The 15249-nt window shown below is 55.2% G+C and overlaps 2 protein-coding genes across 2 annotated transcripts in view; one reads left to right on the forward strand and one right to left on the reverse strand.

Annotated features, from left to right (window-relative positions):
* SSH1 (slingshot protein phosphatase 1) overlaps positions 1-1796 on the reverse strand; it is a 35715-nt gene extending 33919 nt beyond the window's left edge. The window contains exon 1 of the mRNA XM_027894334.1: positions 1698-1796. Coding sequence (XP_027750135.1) covers positions 1698-1763 — 66 coding nt within the window. The 5' untranslated portion in view covers positions 1764-1796. The remainder of the gene's footprint in view (positions 1-1697) is intronic.
* An 829-nt stretch (positions 1797-2625) lies between these two features.
* DAO (D-amino acid oxidase) lies at positions 2626-11817 on the forward strand. The gene is made up of 11 exons (XM_027894389.1): positions 2626-2755; positions 4031-4236; positions 4350-4464; positions 4784-4860; positions 5278-5343; positions 5597-5651; positions 5977-6081; positions 6570-6652; positions 8616-8733; positions 9316-9414; positions 9785-11817. Exons 2-11 carry the CDS (start codon positions 4043-4045, stop codon positions 9917-9919), a joined length of 1047 nt encoding a protein of 348 aa, XP_027750190.1. The 5' UTR covers positions 2626-2755; positions 4031-4042; the 3' UTR covers positions 9920-11817.
* The last annotated feature ends 3432 nt before the right edge of the window (positions 11818-15249 follow it).

The following is a 15249-nucleotide window of genomic DNA, read 5'->3' on the forward strand; positions in this document are numbered from 1 at the left end:
AAAAAAAAAATAGAAGAAAGACAAACTGGAGGTTGCAGCTGTGTTTGGATGGCCTGTGGGAGCTGCAAGGAGGGAAGCCAGGCAGAGGCAGGAGAGGGCATTTCTGGGGTACAGGAGTGGAGGGGGTGTGCAGCAGAGCTGGGACATGCAGGGTGCCAGGCAGGCAGGACAGGGATGCACAGGACACGACCACAGGGCACCAGGGTAAGTGTCAGGTGCAGGCCCTGCAGCAGCAGAGTTGGGGCAAGGACAGGGCAGCAGCACAGTGCAGGCTGTGCCACAGCAAGGAGTGGCAGCAAACAGGGATGTCACACAGGTATGGGGTGCAGCAGGACAGGAGCTGCTCCCAGGGTGGAGCAGGACGGAAGCTGCTCCCAAGGAATGGACCACAGCCACCTCAGGGAAGGGCTAAGCTCTCTGGGGGGCAGGAGGTGCAGCAGGAGGGGGGAAAGGCAGTGCCATGGTAGCACAGGGACAGAGGAGGAAAGCACAGCGTCCCTGGGTAGAAGGTGGTGGCAGCTCTGGGATGTCAAGGAGGGAGAAGACCTGGGGTCAAGCAAGCACAGCTGCTCCATGGAGACAGGCCCAGCACACTGCCCAGGATTTACCTGACAAGAGAGGGGCCAAACAGGCTGCCCCAGGGGTTGGGGAGCACAAGCAAATGCTGGGTGAGGGCTGGAGTGGGAGACACGGGGAACAGGGGCTGTGTGCGGTGAGGGGGACGGTGGGACAGACCCAGGCCTGGCTCAGCCTGGCAGCACCACAGGGCTGGGGCTGGGCAGTACTGGGGGCTGAGAGGGGAAGGGGCTGGGATGGCTGGGGGGCTGTGAGGGCCTGAGCTGAGGCCAGGAGAGCTGGGGGGCTGAATGGAGTCAGAAGGCTGCAAGGGTCAGGGCTGGGAGGGGATGAAGACAGGAGGTAAATGGCTACAGGGGGCCAGGAGGCCATACGGCTGGGGGTCATGAGGGGGACAGAGCAAGGGACTGGGGAGGGCTGTGAGGGCTGAGATGGGGCCAGGGGGCTGTGGAAAGTCAGGCCATGGGGAGCGCAAGGGGATAAAGACAGGGCAAGTGGCCATGACAGGCCAGGAGGCTGCAGGGCTGGGGGCCACGAGGGACCAGGGCCTCCCTGTGAAGGGAATGGAGGATATGGGAGGGCTGGGGCGGCTGTGGAGGGCGAGCAGGAGCTAGGGGACTATGGGGAGTCAAGCCATGAGGACTGAGAGGGGATGAAGGCAGAGGGTGAGTGGTTCTGCGGGGCCGGGTGGGGGGGGTGGAACCAGGGGCTGGAGAGGTGTGGGGGGCCAGGGTGGTGGGGCTGGGCTATGAGGGACTTTGGAACTGGACCTTTGAGGACGGAGCCAGGGCCTGGGGAACACGGGGTGGCTGTGAGGGGGACGGAACCAGGGGCTGTGAGGGACCAGAGCCGCGAGGCCGGGACCAGGAGGGACCCGAGCCTGCGAGGGCGCCTGGGGGAGGCCACGAGGGACCCGGGTCTGTGAGGGGACGGAACCGGGAGCTTCGGGCCATGAGGTGCCGGGTGGGGGCCGTGAGGGGCCGGGTGGGGGCCGTGAGGGGCCTGTCCCTGCGCGGGGCCTCACCCCGCCCCTCCCCGCTCCCCATCCCCCGCCGCCGCCGGCAGGGCCCACTCTCTCCTTCCCTGCCCGCCCCGTCCCGCCCCGTCCCGTGGCAGCTCACCTCGCTGGTGCTGGCGGAGGAGGCAGCGCTGGGGGTCGGCGAGCGCTGCAGGGTGACCAGCGCCATGGCTGCGGCACCGGCCCCGCCGCGGCTCAGCCTCCCCTCGCGCGGGAAGGGGCGGGGCCGTGGGGCGGGGCCTGTGCTGGGGGCGGGGCCTCGTGGATGGGCGGGGCTCGATCCTGCCCCATCCCACCCCAAATCCCGCCCCATCCCACCCCACCATCCCGTAACACCCGCCTGCCGTGGGCGGGGGCACCTTACTCTACCCCAGGTTGCTCCAAACCCTGTCCAACCTGGCCTTGGACACAGCTTCTCTGGGCAAGCTGTGCCAAAGCCACACCACCCTCACAGCGGAGAATTTCTTCCCAATATCCCACCTAACCCTGCCATCTGGCAATGTGAAGCCATTCCCCCTTGTCCTGCCACTCTAGGCCCTTGTAAATAGTCTCTCTCCCTGATTCTTTTGGACCCCCTTCAGGTACTGGAAGGCTGCAACTAGGTCACCCCATCACCTTCTCTTCTCTAGGCTGAATAATCTCAATTCCCTCAGCCTACCCCAAAACTGAGCCTGAAACACCCAATCTTCCCAGATCCCTGCAGGAATCTTGTGTTGAAGGAACTGCTGGACTTGGCACTTTGGTTGACAACACGGTGATTAGTCAAAGGTTGGACTTGACAATCTCAGAGGTCTTTCCCAGCCTCATTCTGTGATTCTGTGAATGCAGAGGCTAGGAAGTCATAGAATCACTGTGGTTGGAAAAGACCTCCAGGATCATGCCCCCTAAGCCCATCCCAGCGTCCTGATCCAACGGTCACCATGGTGACCAGTGTCAGGGATGGCGTTCTGCCACCCGTGGTGGTGACCCCGTTTCCCATCGCTCTGGGGCCAGCTGCCAGCAGCACGTGGGAAGTCCACCTCCCCGGGACTGGAACAGACTTTGGCCTGGCTGCCCTGAGCACTTAGACCTTGCCCTGTTGGACTGTAAATGAGCCACTCTGAATGCTGTGGAGGCCTCTGAAACTTGCAGTGACTCCTCCGAGGACCCCCCACTCCACAGGTAAACTGCTGCAAAACGTGTATTCCTGTTGTTTTTCAGCCAGTGAGGTGGATCCTCCTTGGCTGGAGCTGTGGGGGCAGTGGGGGAGAGTCCCCGTGGCTGCAGGTGGAGGAGGTGACTCCGGTTCCGTGGGTTTTGGTTCCCGGGGGTTGTAACTCCATGGCAGATGGGAAGCAGCTCCCGCGGCGCTGCCATTCCGGTGACTCATCCCTCCATCCCAGCAAATGTCAGTCCCGCTGTGGGCAGCCTTTCCAGCAGAGATGCTGCTCTTCACCTTGTCCAAATAAAATTGTGGGCTGGAGTTTACTCCTGCTCCCAGAACCAGGCCTGGGATGCAGCCAGGACATCCTCCCCTGCCCATGCCATGGAATCTGACCCAGCCCTTCCCCAAATTGGTCCCTGTCTGCTCCCTGCCTAGACAGTGACCACAGGGCTTTTCCAAGGCAGAAAAGCTCTGCTGAGAGGGAATCAGGGGACTAAGGAGGCTGCAGACCCTCTTTGCAGCTGCAATTTCCCAACAGTTCTTTCAGCCATGCCAGGAAGGGGTTGGGGTGGCTCAGCTGCCCTTGTGCAGCCCCTGGGGTGACAGCAGTGTGAGGATCCAACCTTGCACTTATCACACCTGGCATTACTCACCGGAAAACACCCACTGCTTCCTATCTCTTTTGTCCATGCCCACCTCTTGCCTCCAGCCTGTGCCTGGGACTGGGAAGGATTGGGAGCTGCCCAGAGAGGACTGGGTCTATGGGAATGGACCACCATTCCGTGGCAGACAGTATGAATGGGGGGTGCTCCCACCTCTCCCTGGCTGGTGGGAGGAAGAGGAGGGTGCCGAGGGCTGTGCTGCTCTGCCCCGAGGTGCCCCAGGGTAGGAAGCACCTGGAGCTCTTTCTGCCAGGTGAGGAAGGGCAGCTGAGCCACTGGTAGAGCCAGGGATGGAGAGACATTCCCCAGTCCCAAGGGGTCATTCATCATTGATTCCTGTGCCCATCAGCATGGACAGGGCTGGAGAAGGGCCTGGGAGGCTTTACAAGGAACACAGAGAGATGCACTGTGAGGACCATGGTGTGACTCTCAGGAGTGGTCCTGTCAGGACGAAGGGTTGGACTGGATGAACCTTGTGGGTCCCTTCCGAAACAGCATATTGTGTGAGTCTGTGACCTCAGCCCTTCCCTGCTGCTCAGGCAGCGGAGCCGAGGCCAGGTTGGATCCCGGGGAGCTGCTTCTCTCCCTCCTGGGCAGCCCCAGCTGGTTCAGCAGCCTCTGTCCCCGCAGGGAGCCGGAGCCATGCGCGTGGCCGTCATCGGGGCCGGGGTCATCGGGCTCTCCAGCGCCCTGTGCATCCATGAGCAGTTCCACGGACTGGTGCCCTCCCTGGAGCTGGAGCTCTACGCCGACTGCTTCACCCCCCACACCACCAGCGACGGCGCGGCCGGGCTGTGGCAGCCCTACCTGAGCGACCTCGGCAACCTGCAGGAGACGTGAGGGACAGCAGGAGGAGGAGGAGGAGGAGGCTGGAGTTGTGTCCCCCAGGTGTGCCCGGGCACAGCTCTGTGGGGCTGGCAGAGCCATCACTCTCCTGTTCTCATCACAGGCTCTGGAATAAAGAGACGTTCGATCACCTCCTCAGGCACCTGCACTCCCCAGCAGCCCAGGAAATGGGACTTTTCCTGCTTTCTGGCTACAACCTGTTCACTGAACCGGTGCCGGTAAGCAGCAAGTTCCAACAGGGCTGGGAAAGGCTCCAGCTCCTCCACGGGGGCGAGCAGGGCTGTGCCTCTTCCCGGCCAATGCTCCCCAATCCTTCCAAGTTTGCCTTGTGCCAGTGCCTGGGATGAGATGTTTTCTGTGCCATCCTGGGGTGAGGAAGGGCTGAGGGAGTGGCAGAGCCTCTCCAGCCCTGGTTGGCAGTTGCCCCCCCACTCATGTCCCTCTGGGATGGGCTGTGTCCCTTTTCCCCCCCTTCTGTCCCGTGCTGACATGGTGAGCCAGGTTCACTAATGATATCAGAGCTTTTCCATACTGTAGGACCCATCTTGGAAGAACATTGTCCTGGGATTCAGGAACTTGACACCAAAAGAACTCGAACTCTTCCCTGGTTACAGGTATTTTTCAGTCTGTTTTCTGGAGACTCAGGCAGGGCAAGTGTGGCTGGACACCTCCCTGGCACGGGGCAATGGGGTCAAGAAACTGCAGGTGCAGAAGTGTCCTCGCTTTCTTACAGCTACTTCCCTTCAAATAAGCAGGAAACATTTCAAATGGCCAAAAAAGCAGCAGCCCAGCATGGAAACAATTCCAGCTCCTTTCTTACCTCATCGGAGAGTGTCAAAATAAAAATCAGTATAAGATGCTTTATGTTGTAAACGAGGCGGGGGGGAAATTCTTGCGCTTGTTGTACAAGGGGAAATTGGGGTCCCAGGGGGAATTGGGGTCCCAGATCCAAGTGGCTGTTGGGAGCACCAGGGCTGGAGGCTCCTGAGAAGGTGCCGCAGGTCCTCACACCTCCTTTCTTCTGGTTTCAGCTACGGCTGGTTCAACACGGCGCTGATGCTGGAGGGTAGGAGTTACCTGCCCTGGCTCACCAATAGGTGAGTGTGGATTCCTGCTCGTTGCCCCAGTGGGATAACACTCTCCCCACTTTAATAATGAGCCCAGGGATGTATTTTTGCATGACAAAAATGAAAGTAGTGGGATGCTTGGAGCTGCATCCAAGAGCTTTTGTCTATGGGAGTATTTGGGCTTGATTTCATTCCTGTAATTCTAATGCCAAGTGGGTGCCCTGGCACTGAATGATACATTTGCTTTTAATTTGCCAGTAACAAATGAATTTGTTCTTCCCAGGCTGACACAGAGAGGAGTGAAGTTTTTCCACAAGAAGATTGAGTCTTTCCAGGAGGTGGGTGGGGATGTGGAGGCAGGGCAGGGGGCACAGCCCTGTCTCGGTGTGGGGAAGCATCCTCCAGCAGGCACGTCCTGCTCCAGGATGTCCTTGGCATCAGTGATGGACCAGGGGACAGGGGCAAGGCTGTGCCAAGACCTAGGAAGTGTCCCAGGAAGGATAAAGGAGCTTGGGCATTGAGAGGTGGCTGAGAGGGGATGGTTAGAGCATTATCCAATACCAGACGCTGGACCAAGCACTTGGCTCCTTTTGGAGCAGGAATGTCGTGCCCTGGGGGCAGCACCCCGTGTGTTGCTCCCCACCCGTGTCCATCTCTCCGCAGCTGTTCTCCCAGGGTGTGGATGTGGTGATAAACTGCACTGGGATGCGCTCGGGGGAGCTGCAGCCGGACCCGGAGCTCCAGCCCGGCCGGGGCCAGGTCATAAAGGTGAGGTGGGTGGAGGGCTTGGGGCTTCCCAAAACCCCACTTTTTACCATGAGGAAAACCTGTGTCCTCTGGGGCAAGTCACGGGCTTGGGGGCTGGACCTGCGCTGGGATCAGGTCTGGATTCCCAGCAAACACTGGTCGTGTTAAACCCACCTGGATTCCATTCCTGGTTCAGCTGTGGGAAAGCCCTCAACCTCCAGCCTGTTTCTCCATTGGGTGAGTGTGAGGGGAGGCCAAAGGCATAATGCTAATAATAGTAATAAAAATACATAAAATCCGTGGGAGTAGAGGACGATTATTTGGGAAAACACAGGCTCATGCCAGTAGGAAGCTCCTCCTCTTCCCTACCTGCATTCCCATCCACCTGTCTTCCAAGGGAACACAGAGCTTGGGCAGAGGGTCCCACATCCCTGGTGTCCCTCCTGCTGCCCCCTGAGCCTGGCACCCCATTCTCCATCTTCCCCTGACCCTCTCCCCTGGTCTGCCAGGTCCTGGCCCCCTGGCTGAAGCATTTCATCATCACTCACGACGTGAAGTCTGGGATCTACAAGTCTCCCTACGTCATCCCGGGGTAGGTGACAGTGGCCCAGGAGGGTCTGGCTGGCGCTGGTGACATTCCACTGTCAGTGTCCCCAGAGTCCTGGCTCGGACATGGCTCCTGCTGGCACCTGCCAGGGCCTGGGGTCACCCCTGGCCTGCTAGTGCTTTTCCTGGCTGTGTGGGAGGGGAGCAGAAGTACGTGGGCAGCAAAGTGAGGGAGCTCCCAAAGCCTCGGGACTTCAATGTCCCGTCCTTTTCCAAGGAGCAAATCCCACCAAAGCAAAAAGTCAGTCCTGGCCAGGTCCTCGAAAGGGCCAAACACTGACAGTGTGGTGGATATTTTGGGGGAGGCATTTTACTTTTACATTTGTACCCATCTGTTTTATCAACGATGTTGGAAGGGACTGCTGATCCCTGCTCCCGTAAAACCAGGACAGGAACCCTTTTACTTTAATAAAACCTCCCCTGGAAAGCTCAGCCTTCCCCTCACCGGCCCCTGAGCTGTGCCTGAGCTGTTGGTGAGCCTGGGGGCATCCTGTTGGGTTTATCACAGGATCATGTCCTGAGTTGGAAGGGACCACAAAGATCATCCAGTCCAAGCCCTGGCCCTGCTCAGCACACCCCGACAATCCCCCCCTGTCCCTGAGAGCGTTGTCCAAACCCTCCTGGAGCTCTGGCAGCCTTGGGGCTGTGACCATTCCCTGGGGAGCCTGTTCAGTGCCAACCACCCTCTGGGGGAAGAACCTTTTCCTGAGAGCCAACCTAAACCTCCCCTGACACAGCTCCAGCCCTTCCCTCTGGTCCTGTTACTGGTCGCAGAGAACAGAGATTGGAGTTGCCCCTCCTGGGAAAGTTATGGATTGGGATAAGTCTCCCCTTAGTCTCCAGGGCTTTCTGCCACCTCCCTGGCCAGACTGTGGAGGAATCCCAGGGGAAAACCTTGTGTTTGTGTCCCCCTAGGGCTGAAATGAGATCCTGGCCCCAAAAGCACCATGTTTAGAGCTCAGGGAGTGGCTGTGGCCAGGCAGAGCCCTGCTTCCAGCACTTTTCCTGCACTTCCCACCTGCTTCCCACCAGCAGCTTGCTCAGGGAAGCTGGGATCTATTTGAGGCAGCAGCGTTTGCTGTGCCCAGGGAGCTGCACTGCAGGATAAATAAACACATCTGCTGTTCATCCCAGCTCTGCTTCCTCCCGAGGGCAGGCAGAGACCCCACTCTGGCAATGGAGAGGGGGTTTTTAAGCTGGAACTCCAATGCTGCATTTCTGGCACTTCCTATTGTCCCAAAATTCCTGGATTAGGCAATAAGCCAGGCTGTAAATGGAGCTTTGCTTGCTCACAGCCCCCAAGCAAAGTATTCTGAGTGATTCCTGATTACAGTCTCAGACAAATTCCTCTCCCTGTGTTTGTTTTAGCTCGAGCTGTCAGAGCAGCACCAGGCTGATCCCGAAGGAAGAGACAGATCCTCTTCCCAGCTGGAGAGCTTGGCCCTGAGAGGATTCCTGCACATGCCCCAGCCCATTTTTTTTGGTGCTTCACAGAGATCACACAAGGTTTTGGAAGGGTCCAGCCAGCGCAGAACTCCCACCTGCCCCCAGCCTTAATCTGCCTCTTTTCCTCTGCTAATCCAGGGGAGTTTTGGGCAGCAGCAGCACCAATCTGCTTCTCTGTGCTTCCCTCTGGAGGCATCCCGTTCCTTCCAGCTCTTCCCCAGGCAGGCAGGAGCAGACCTGTTTGATAAGGATGGAATTATCTGTCTGGTTTGCCCAGACAAGGAAGGGCCTTTTGGGTGCTGATAGGATTTAATGAGTGGCTTGCTCCTGAGCTGAGCAGGCACCGCTCTCCACCTGCTCCATGTGGGAGTTTCTCCAGCAGGAATATGTTGCAGGCTCAGAATGTACCAGGATCCAACACCACACGCACACAGAGTCCCTCCATGAGGCGACCCCACAAGGGACAGCTGGGGACACTCACCCTGTGTGTCCTTTGGGTGCAGGAGCGAGTTCACAGTCCTGGGAGGGATTTACCAGCACGGCAACTGGAGCCAGGAGAACAGTGCCCAGGACCACAAAACCATCTGGGAGAGCTGCTGCCGCCTGCTCCCTGCTCTCCAGGTGGGTGACCTGACCCAACACCCACTGGGATGGGGCACAGGGAGCTGGGGGGCTCAGGGATGTGGGAATGGAACAAACCACAGAACTTCAAGGTTTCCACGAGTCTGTGTTTCCATCCATCACAGACATCCAGGGCTCTTCCACCCAGCTGATGGACAGGCAGAGATGAGGTCTGTAGGTAAAATAATTCCTCCTAGAGCTGGTAAAAAAGTAGAACTAAAGCCCTGGGAGGTCCCAGCCCTTTGGTTGTGGTGTCTCCACAGCTCTAGAGCAGGGCTGGTGTGGAGTGAGGCTGGTGTGTGTCCACTCCCAGTGCTGCTGCTGTGCCCTGGATCAGCAAGAAAGGCAGCACAGGGATTTGTCTCACCCGCTCCATACAGGCTGGTGATGAGCAGCTGTAACCCCAAATTGTTCTGCCTGGTCACTCCTTACAGCACCCCAGGAGCTGCTGCAGGATTGGGGACCCCCTGTCCCTGCTCTTCTCATGGATCACCTGGAGCCGTGGGGCTTGGCTGCTGTAATTCCAGGGGTGCTGTAATTCCAAGGAATGCTGTGCAGATGCTGATGGACTTTTGCTTCCAGAAAGCAAAGATCGTCAGTGAGTGGAGCGGCCTGAGACCATCACGGCCCCGGGTTCGCCTGGAGCGGGAAAGCGTCCGGCACGGGAATGTCCAGGGAGAGGTGCGTGCACAGCCCTGGGGGCTGAGTGTGATTGTGTTAATGGTGCCCCACGACCTTGTCAGTGAAACACCAACTCCCTGCTGTGCCCTCAGCCTGCCACACCATCCTTGGCCCTCGCTGTGGCCCCCCCAGCAGCCAGGGAATCTTTGATCCCATTCCAGCCCAGTGTCAGGGAGAAATGTCAAAGACACAGTAACACAATACTGATGTGGCTGCCCCGCCCATGGAACTGTCCAAGGCCAGGTTAGACAGGGCTTGGAGCAACCTGGGCTAGTGGAAGGTGTCCCTGCCCATGACAGGGGGTGGAACTGGATGGGTTTAAGGTCCTTTCCAACCCAAACCATTCCGTGATTCTGTGATTCTCCCTCAGGTGATCCACAACTACGGCCACGGCGGGTTTGGGATCACCATCCACTGGGGCTGTGCCATGGCAGCAGCACGGCTCCTCGGGAGCATCCTCCAGGAGAGGGGGAAGGTGGCCAGTTCACCACAGCCCCGCCTGTGAGTGCCTGCTCACCCCTTTGGGAGTGCCTGCTCACCCGGATCATCCCAACAGCAGTGCCTTAGAAATCACACAGAACGATGGGAATAGCACAGGGATCCATGTGGGTGCTCGACCCTCCACAGCTCCAGCTCAGGGCCACAGTGCCTCGCTGCCCTTTTCCAGACAGCTCAGCTCCCTGCACAACCTGCCCAAGGAAAGGCTTTAAAATCTGGACTAATTACCCGTGGCAAAGAGCAGTCCTGTCTGGGATCAGCCTGCAAAGGGCAGGCAGGGTTCAGCTGAAACCCCGACAGCCCTGCAGTTCATCTGCACATGGGACAGGATCTGAAACCAAGCCGGTGCCACCTGAGGTCCCCCCTGGTGCTCCAACACTCAGTGTGTAATTAGATTTCCAGGCTCCCCCCAGGAGGCAAAAGCTCCTTAGTAGGAAGAAGCTCTGAGGCTCCCAGGGAAGTAACAACAGCTCTGGCAGCACGTGCCTGGGTTCCACCAGCTTTCCTCCCATTCCTGCCAGGACAAAGCCCGGGGCTGCAGCACCTGGTTAGTGTAGCTGGGAACAGACAGCAGCACTTGCCTAAAATGGGCTTTCCAAAGGATGTTTTAGCAACAAAAGCAACTTGTTCCAGCCCTGGACTTGCCAGACTCTATATATAGCAGAGAGCAAAATAGCTCTTCTTGTCCCTAAAACTCCCATGGGCCCCTCAGTTTCCCATTTCTCCCAGCTGTGGGACATGGCTGGGACACAGCTTGGGGAACGGGGCTGGCTCGGGGCAGGTTGTGCTTCCCAGAGGAGTTGGGGCAGCTCCCAGGAGGGCAGGATTGTTTGGGGTGTTCAGGGATGCTCCTGGGGACCCAACACGCTGTCCTGAAGGTACAGCCTGGCTGATTTTTCAGTGCCGTGTGCCTTTCCTGCTCTGCAAACCATCCCAGGCAGGGCACTGGCTGGTCAGGAAGCATTAGCCTCAAATCCACAGGCTGTCCTGAGCCCAGCACAGTGCCTGACTCACTCTCCTCCACGGATAAGCCAACTGTTCCTTACTCAACCGTGATGCAGCTCCTCTCTCCCTGTGACTCCGTGTGCCAGGAATAGCTCCTCAGCCTGGGCTGTGCTGCACCTCGGCAGCGGGAGATGCTGCAGATCAGCAGCATTACATGGGAATTCTCATGCCTGGGGAACTCAAGTTCAAGTAAAGGACTCCCTGTTGAAGGCACAGTGATACCAGGGCTGAAGTTCCTCTGGCTGTGATTTTGGCCCAGTGCTGATGCTCCTCACATCCCTGAGAAATATGAAACATCCTGTGGTATCCAAGGTTTGGGCTTCCTGGCTGCAGGACATCACCCCTTTGGCTGTGCTGACAGCGCCTCCAAGGGAAGTGAGACAGTGCCCAGAGAAGGGAAGGGTCCAGAAATTGGGAGCCACTGCCAGGCCCAGTCTGTCCAAAGGGTTTTTCACCCTCTGGCAGTTCACCTGAGATGCTGCAGCCTCGGAGTAAAATCAGGAGTAGGGAAGGAAAATGAAAACCAGAGCTGGAGAAAATTCACCACCAATTAATGCTGAACCCTGTGGCCTGTGATCCCTCCTAGGGAGAAGCCACTCAGGGGAACTGAAATCCCTTGATTTCACTTATTCCAAATATGAGACATTCAGGACCATGTTCTCAGCTGCTGTAAATCCAAATTGTGTGATCTCAGAAAAGCTACACTGGAAGAGTAGGGGAGCAGGAAATCAATGTGTTCCTTCAATTAGCAGCTGATCCTTCTGATCTCAGAGCTTACAGGAGCCACTGTCCTGTGATCTCACATGCCCTCTCAGGAAACAGGAAATATTTGATCTGTAATTTTATTTACAGGCTAATTTTGTTTGCTCTCTAAAGGCACAATTTCATATTTGTGAACAATAAAGGAAATATTCAAACATCCTGCACGTGATGCTTTTTCTTCCTAATGGCAGCACAGGCAGGGCCTCCAATGCTAATTCCATAGAAACATCCCAGTAGATCTTCATTCCATGTCTCCACACACACTTTCCCTGAACATTTCATGCTGCAGGAGGAAGAGTCATCATTCCACATTCTAAGCAGACAGTGAACTTGAAACATCACTGTGGGAAGGTCTGCAGTGGCTGTCAGTCCCCAGGGCATCAAGACCTTACAGAAATCATGGAATAGTTTGGGTTGGAAGAGACTTGAAGATCACTCAGTGCCATCCCTGCCACAGCCAGGGACACCTTCCACTATCCCAGGTTGCTCCAAGCCCTGTCCAACCCAGCCTTGGACACTTCCAGGGATGGGGCAGCCACAGCTTCCCTGGGCAACCTGTGCCAGGGCCTCTCCAACATGTGACTGAAGTTCTCTCTTGAGGTCAGAGGAGATGAGGGAGTCAGGGAATGATGCCTGGGCAATTCCTGCACGTCCTTTCCAGACACACACAAAACACCAAGAACCAACCTGCCTCAGGCATCAGCACATTTCAGGAACTCCCAGTTCTCCACAAGGATGTGGAGATCTGTGACCCAGAACAAAGCTGGAAACACATCAAGTATCAGGAAAGTTTCCCTCTGTGAGCCAAGAGCAGCTCTGGTATTTGGGATAACTCCTGCCAGAGCTCAAGGAGCATTTGGGCAACACTCTCAGGGACATGGGACAGGGATCCTTGGAGTATTCTGCGCAGGGCCAGGGAGTTGGACTGGATGATCCTTGTGGGTCCTTTTGAACTCAGAATGGTCTGTGATTCTGAAAATGAACTTTAGAAATGCCTCAGGATGCCAAAAAGTAGCCACAGAAGAGCAAGCATTCTCCCCAGCACTGCTTCAGGCACACCAACCATTCCATAGCTCCCAACTATTTCCATTCCTGGGAATAAGGCTGTCCATCCCAGCGGCTGCACAAGCTGGGAGAGGGAAGATTGATGCATCTGGGATGAGAACACCCTGATTAGCACATGAAGGATTTGCAGCTCATTAGTCATTTTGACTCAGACTTGAGCAACCTCATGCTTGTAAAATTCTTAGACATCAAAATAAGAGTATCAGTTACAGAGGAATAGTCAGGGCTGGGCACTCCATTAGGTTTTAGAAAAATCAGAGCCAAATGAAAGGTTTCTATTACAAAGTAAATAGAAGGAATTCTGCCCGCCCTGAAGTCCAGACACACATGGAGTTACCTGCTCCTAACACACCCAGGCAAGAGGCCAAACTGCTGGGGTTTAGTGTCCAAAATGAATTAAAATATGAAAATCAACTAAAGGTTTAAGATAGTTAAAAAAATCATAGAATCTTGGAATGGTTTGGGTTGGAAAGGGCCTTGAAGATCATCCAGTTCCAAGCCCCTGCCATGGGCAGGGACACCTTCCACTAGCCCAGGTTGCTCCAAGTCCTGTTCAACCTGGCCTTGGACACTTCCAGGGATAGAATATCCACAATATTTGGCTGTGGTGAGGTTACTTACAATGGGAACAGGAATCCTGGACTTTTCTTTATGACCAAATACACAAAACACACAGAAAATGAGTCAGATCTGCAAAGTCCTGAGCTCACACTGTATCTCGAACCTCTGAGCACCAAGACAAAAACACAAGGGAAAGTTATGACCCCTCCTGAACACCCCCCAAAACAGCCAAAACCTGTTTACTGAAAAAACTATTTATTTGTTTAACATAAAATATCTAATGTGGACTTCAACCATCCAGGACCAGGAACCAAAGTAGTATTTTACAACAAGCTTGATATACACCAAGTTTTTCAACATTAAAATGTAAATCCAGCTTAGAAACTGTACATTCAGACACAGGAAACATTCAATGCTCTTTCGGCAAGAAGTTTGGAATAACAAATCATTCCATCAAACCTCACTTGGAGAATTCTTTTCCCACGCCAGCTTGGCACGTTCACGTCTTGGACAGTTGGCAAATCTGAATCCCAAAATTCTGTCTGAATTCCAAATGATCTCACTCAACAGTTTGAAATGAAGCAGTTACAGGAATTCCTTCATCGGTGAAAAATACTCACTGTGGAAAACAATCTTTGGAAGCTTGATTTTCTATGTAAATGGTGCTGCCTTATCGACAAAATCGATTTGTGGTTATTTAGAGGTGTTGTGTGTCCACTCAAATGCTCTCAGTTTTACACTGAACAAGCTCAAATGTCCTTCTGTTCTTAATTATATGCAAATATCTGCAAATCCTGAATTTCAGCTCTGTTTCTCCTGCTGAATTCAGAGGATCAGCTGTGGTGGGCTCCTGTCTCCTTCTACTCAGCTCATTCAAAGGCCACAGATATCCCCAGGAGTTCTCCCAGACTTCAGCAAGCTTTGGATCAAGCTTTAGGCATCACTTAAATCAAAGACCCAGCAGGGCCAATCGTGGTATTTATATCATTAAGCACATTTTTAGTGCAGAATTTGTAAAAGGTGAAAAGCAAAAAGGCCTTTAACGGTTGTTTTTTCACACTGTAAATGTCACAGGTTAAAAGTGACCTATTCAGCAGCATCAAAAGTTTGCATTCCCTATAGATCTTTTATGAGAAGTAGTTTATCTGTAGGATCCAGGTGTTCATGAACAGATAAGCTTTCCCTAAAACTCTCTAAAGGCTGTTGCAATTCTTCAAAACTGTTGAATATTGGCCTAAGAACCGAAGTGAAATGTGACCATTAACATGGAAAAGCAGCATTTTAACTAAAGGTAATGAATAACTCCTGGGCAGGGAGGTGGGTTCCTGCAGCCAGGGCTGTCCTGCGCTTGGATTCTGTCACCTCTTACCAGGCTCAGTTCCAGAGGACCCCCGTTTTGGGGAGCTGTTCCACTGGGAACAGCTCAAGGCAATCCCACAAGGAGAGGGGGGCACAGGAGCACCTGGGAGAGTGACCCAACCCCAGCCTGGCAGAAGGGGGTGAACACAAAGGAGTTGTGGGTGTTGCCAGTGCCATGAGAGCCCTTCTGTTCACTGGGATCAGCTGGAGCCTGAGCTCAAAGGACAGGGGGACAGCAGGGACAGAGAGAACCAACCCCTCTGGAGCAGACAGCAGGTTCTGTTTCAATACCCACAGCTGATCCAGGGATCCCAGAGATCCCTTGGGAGCTGAATTCATTTCTGTGTCACAGGGAAAAGCCAACTTTGCCTGTTTACACCAACCACTCGTGGAATCTTCCACTCAGCCACCAGTGGGAACTGGATGGACCCTCCGGTGTCTTGGCAAACTGTGGCTGTTCCCAGAGAACACACCCACACACACAACACCAACAACCTCTTTGGCCTTTTTCCTCAGCCTGAGTTTCCTCAGGGTTTTTAAGGAATTATCCACTTCCGTTTTCCCTCCAGTCTCTGAGCAATGAGC

Source organism: Empidonax traillii, unplaced genomic scaffold (assembly GCF_003031625.1).
Source record: "Empidonax traillii isolate 1590-97213 ecotype Southwest subspecies unplaced genomic scaffold, ASM303162v1 scaffold426:size1138770, whole genome shotgun sequence".
Classification (NCBI taxonomy): Eukaryota; Metazoa; Chordata; class Aves; order Passeriformes; family Tyrannidae; genus Empidonax; species Empidonax traillii.

Bases quoted from the DNA above. Each gene is read 5' to 3' on its own strand.
- DAO (XM_027894389.1), top strand. From the start codon at position 4,043: ATGCGCGTGGCCGTCATCGGGGCCGGGGTCATCGGGCTCTCCAGCGCC. The intron at 8,734-9,315 runs GTGGGTGACCTG...TTTTGCTTCCAG, and splicing joins GCCTGCTCCCTGCTCTCCAG to AAAGCAAAGATCGTCAGTGA. The intron at 9,415-9,784 runs GTGCGTGCACAG...ATTCTCCCTCAG, and splicing joins ACGGGAATGTCCAGGGAGAG to GTGATCCACAACTACGGCCA.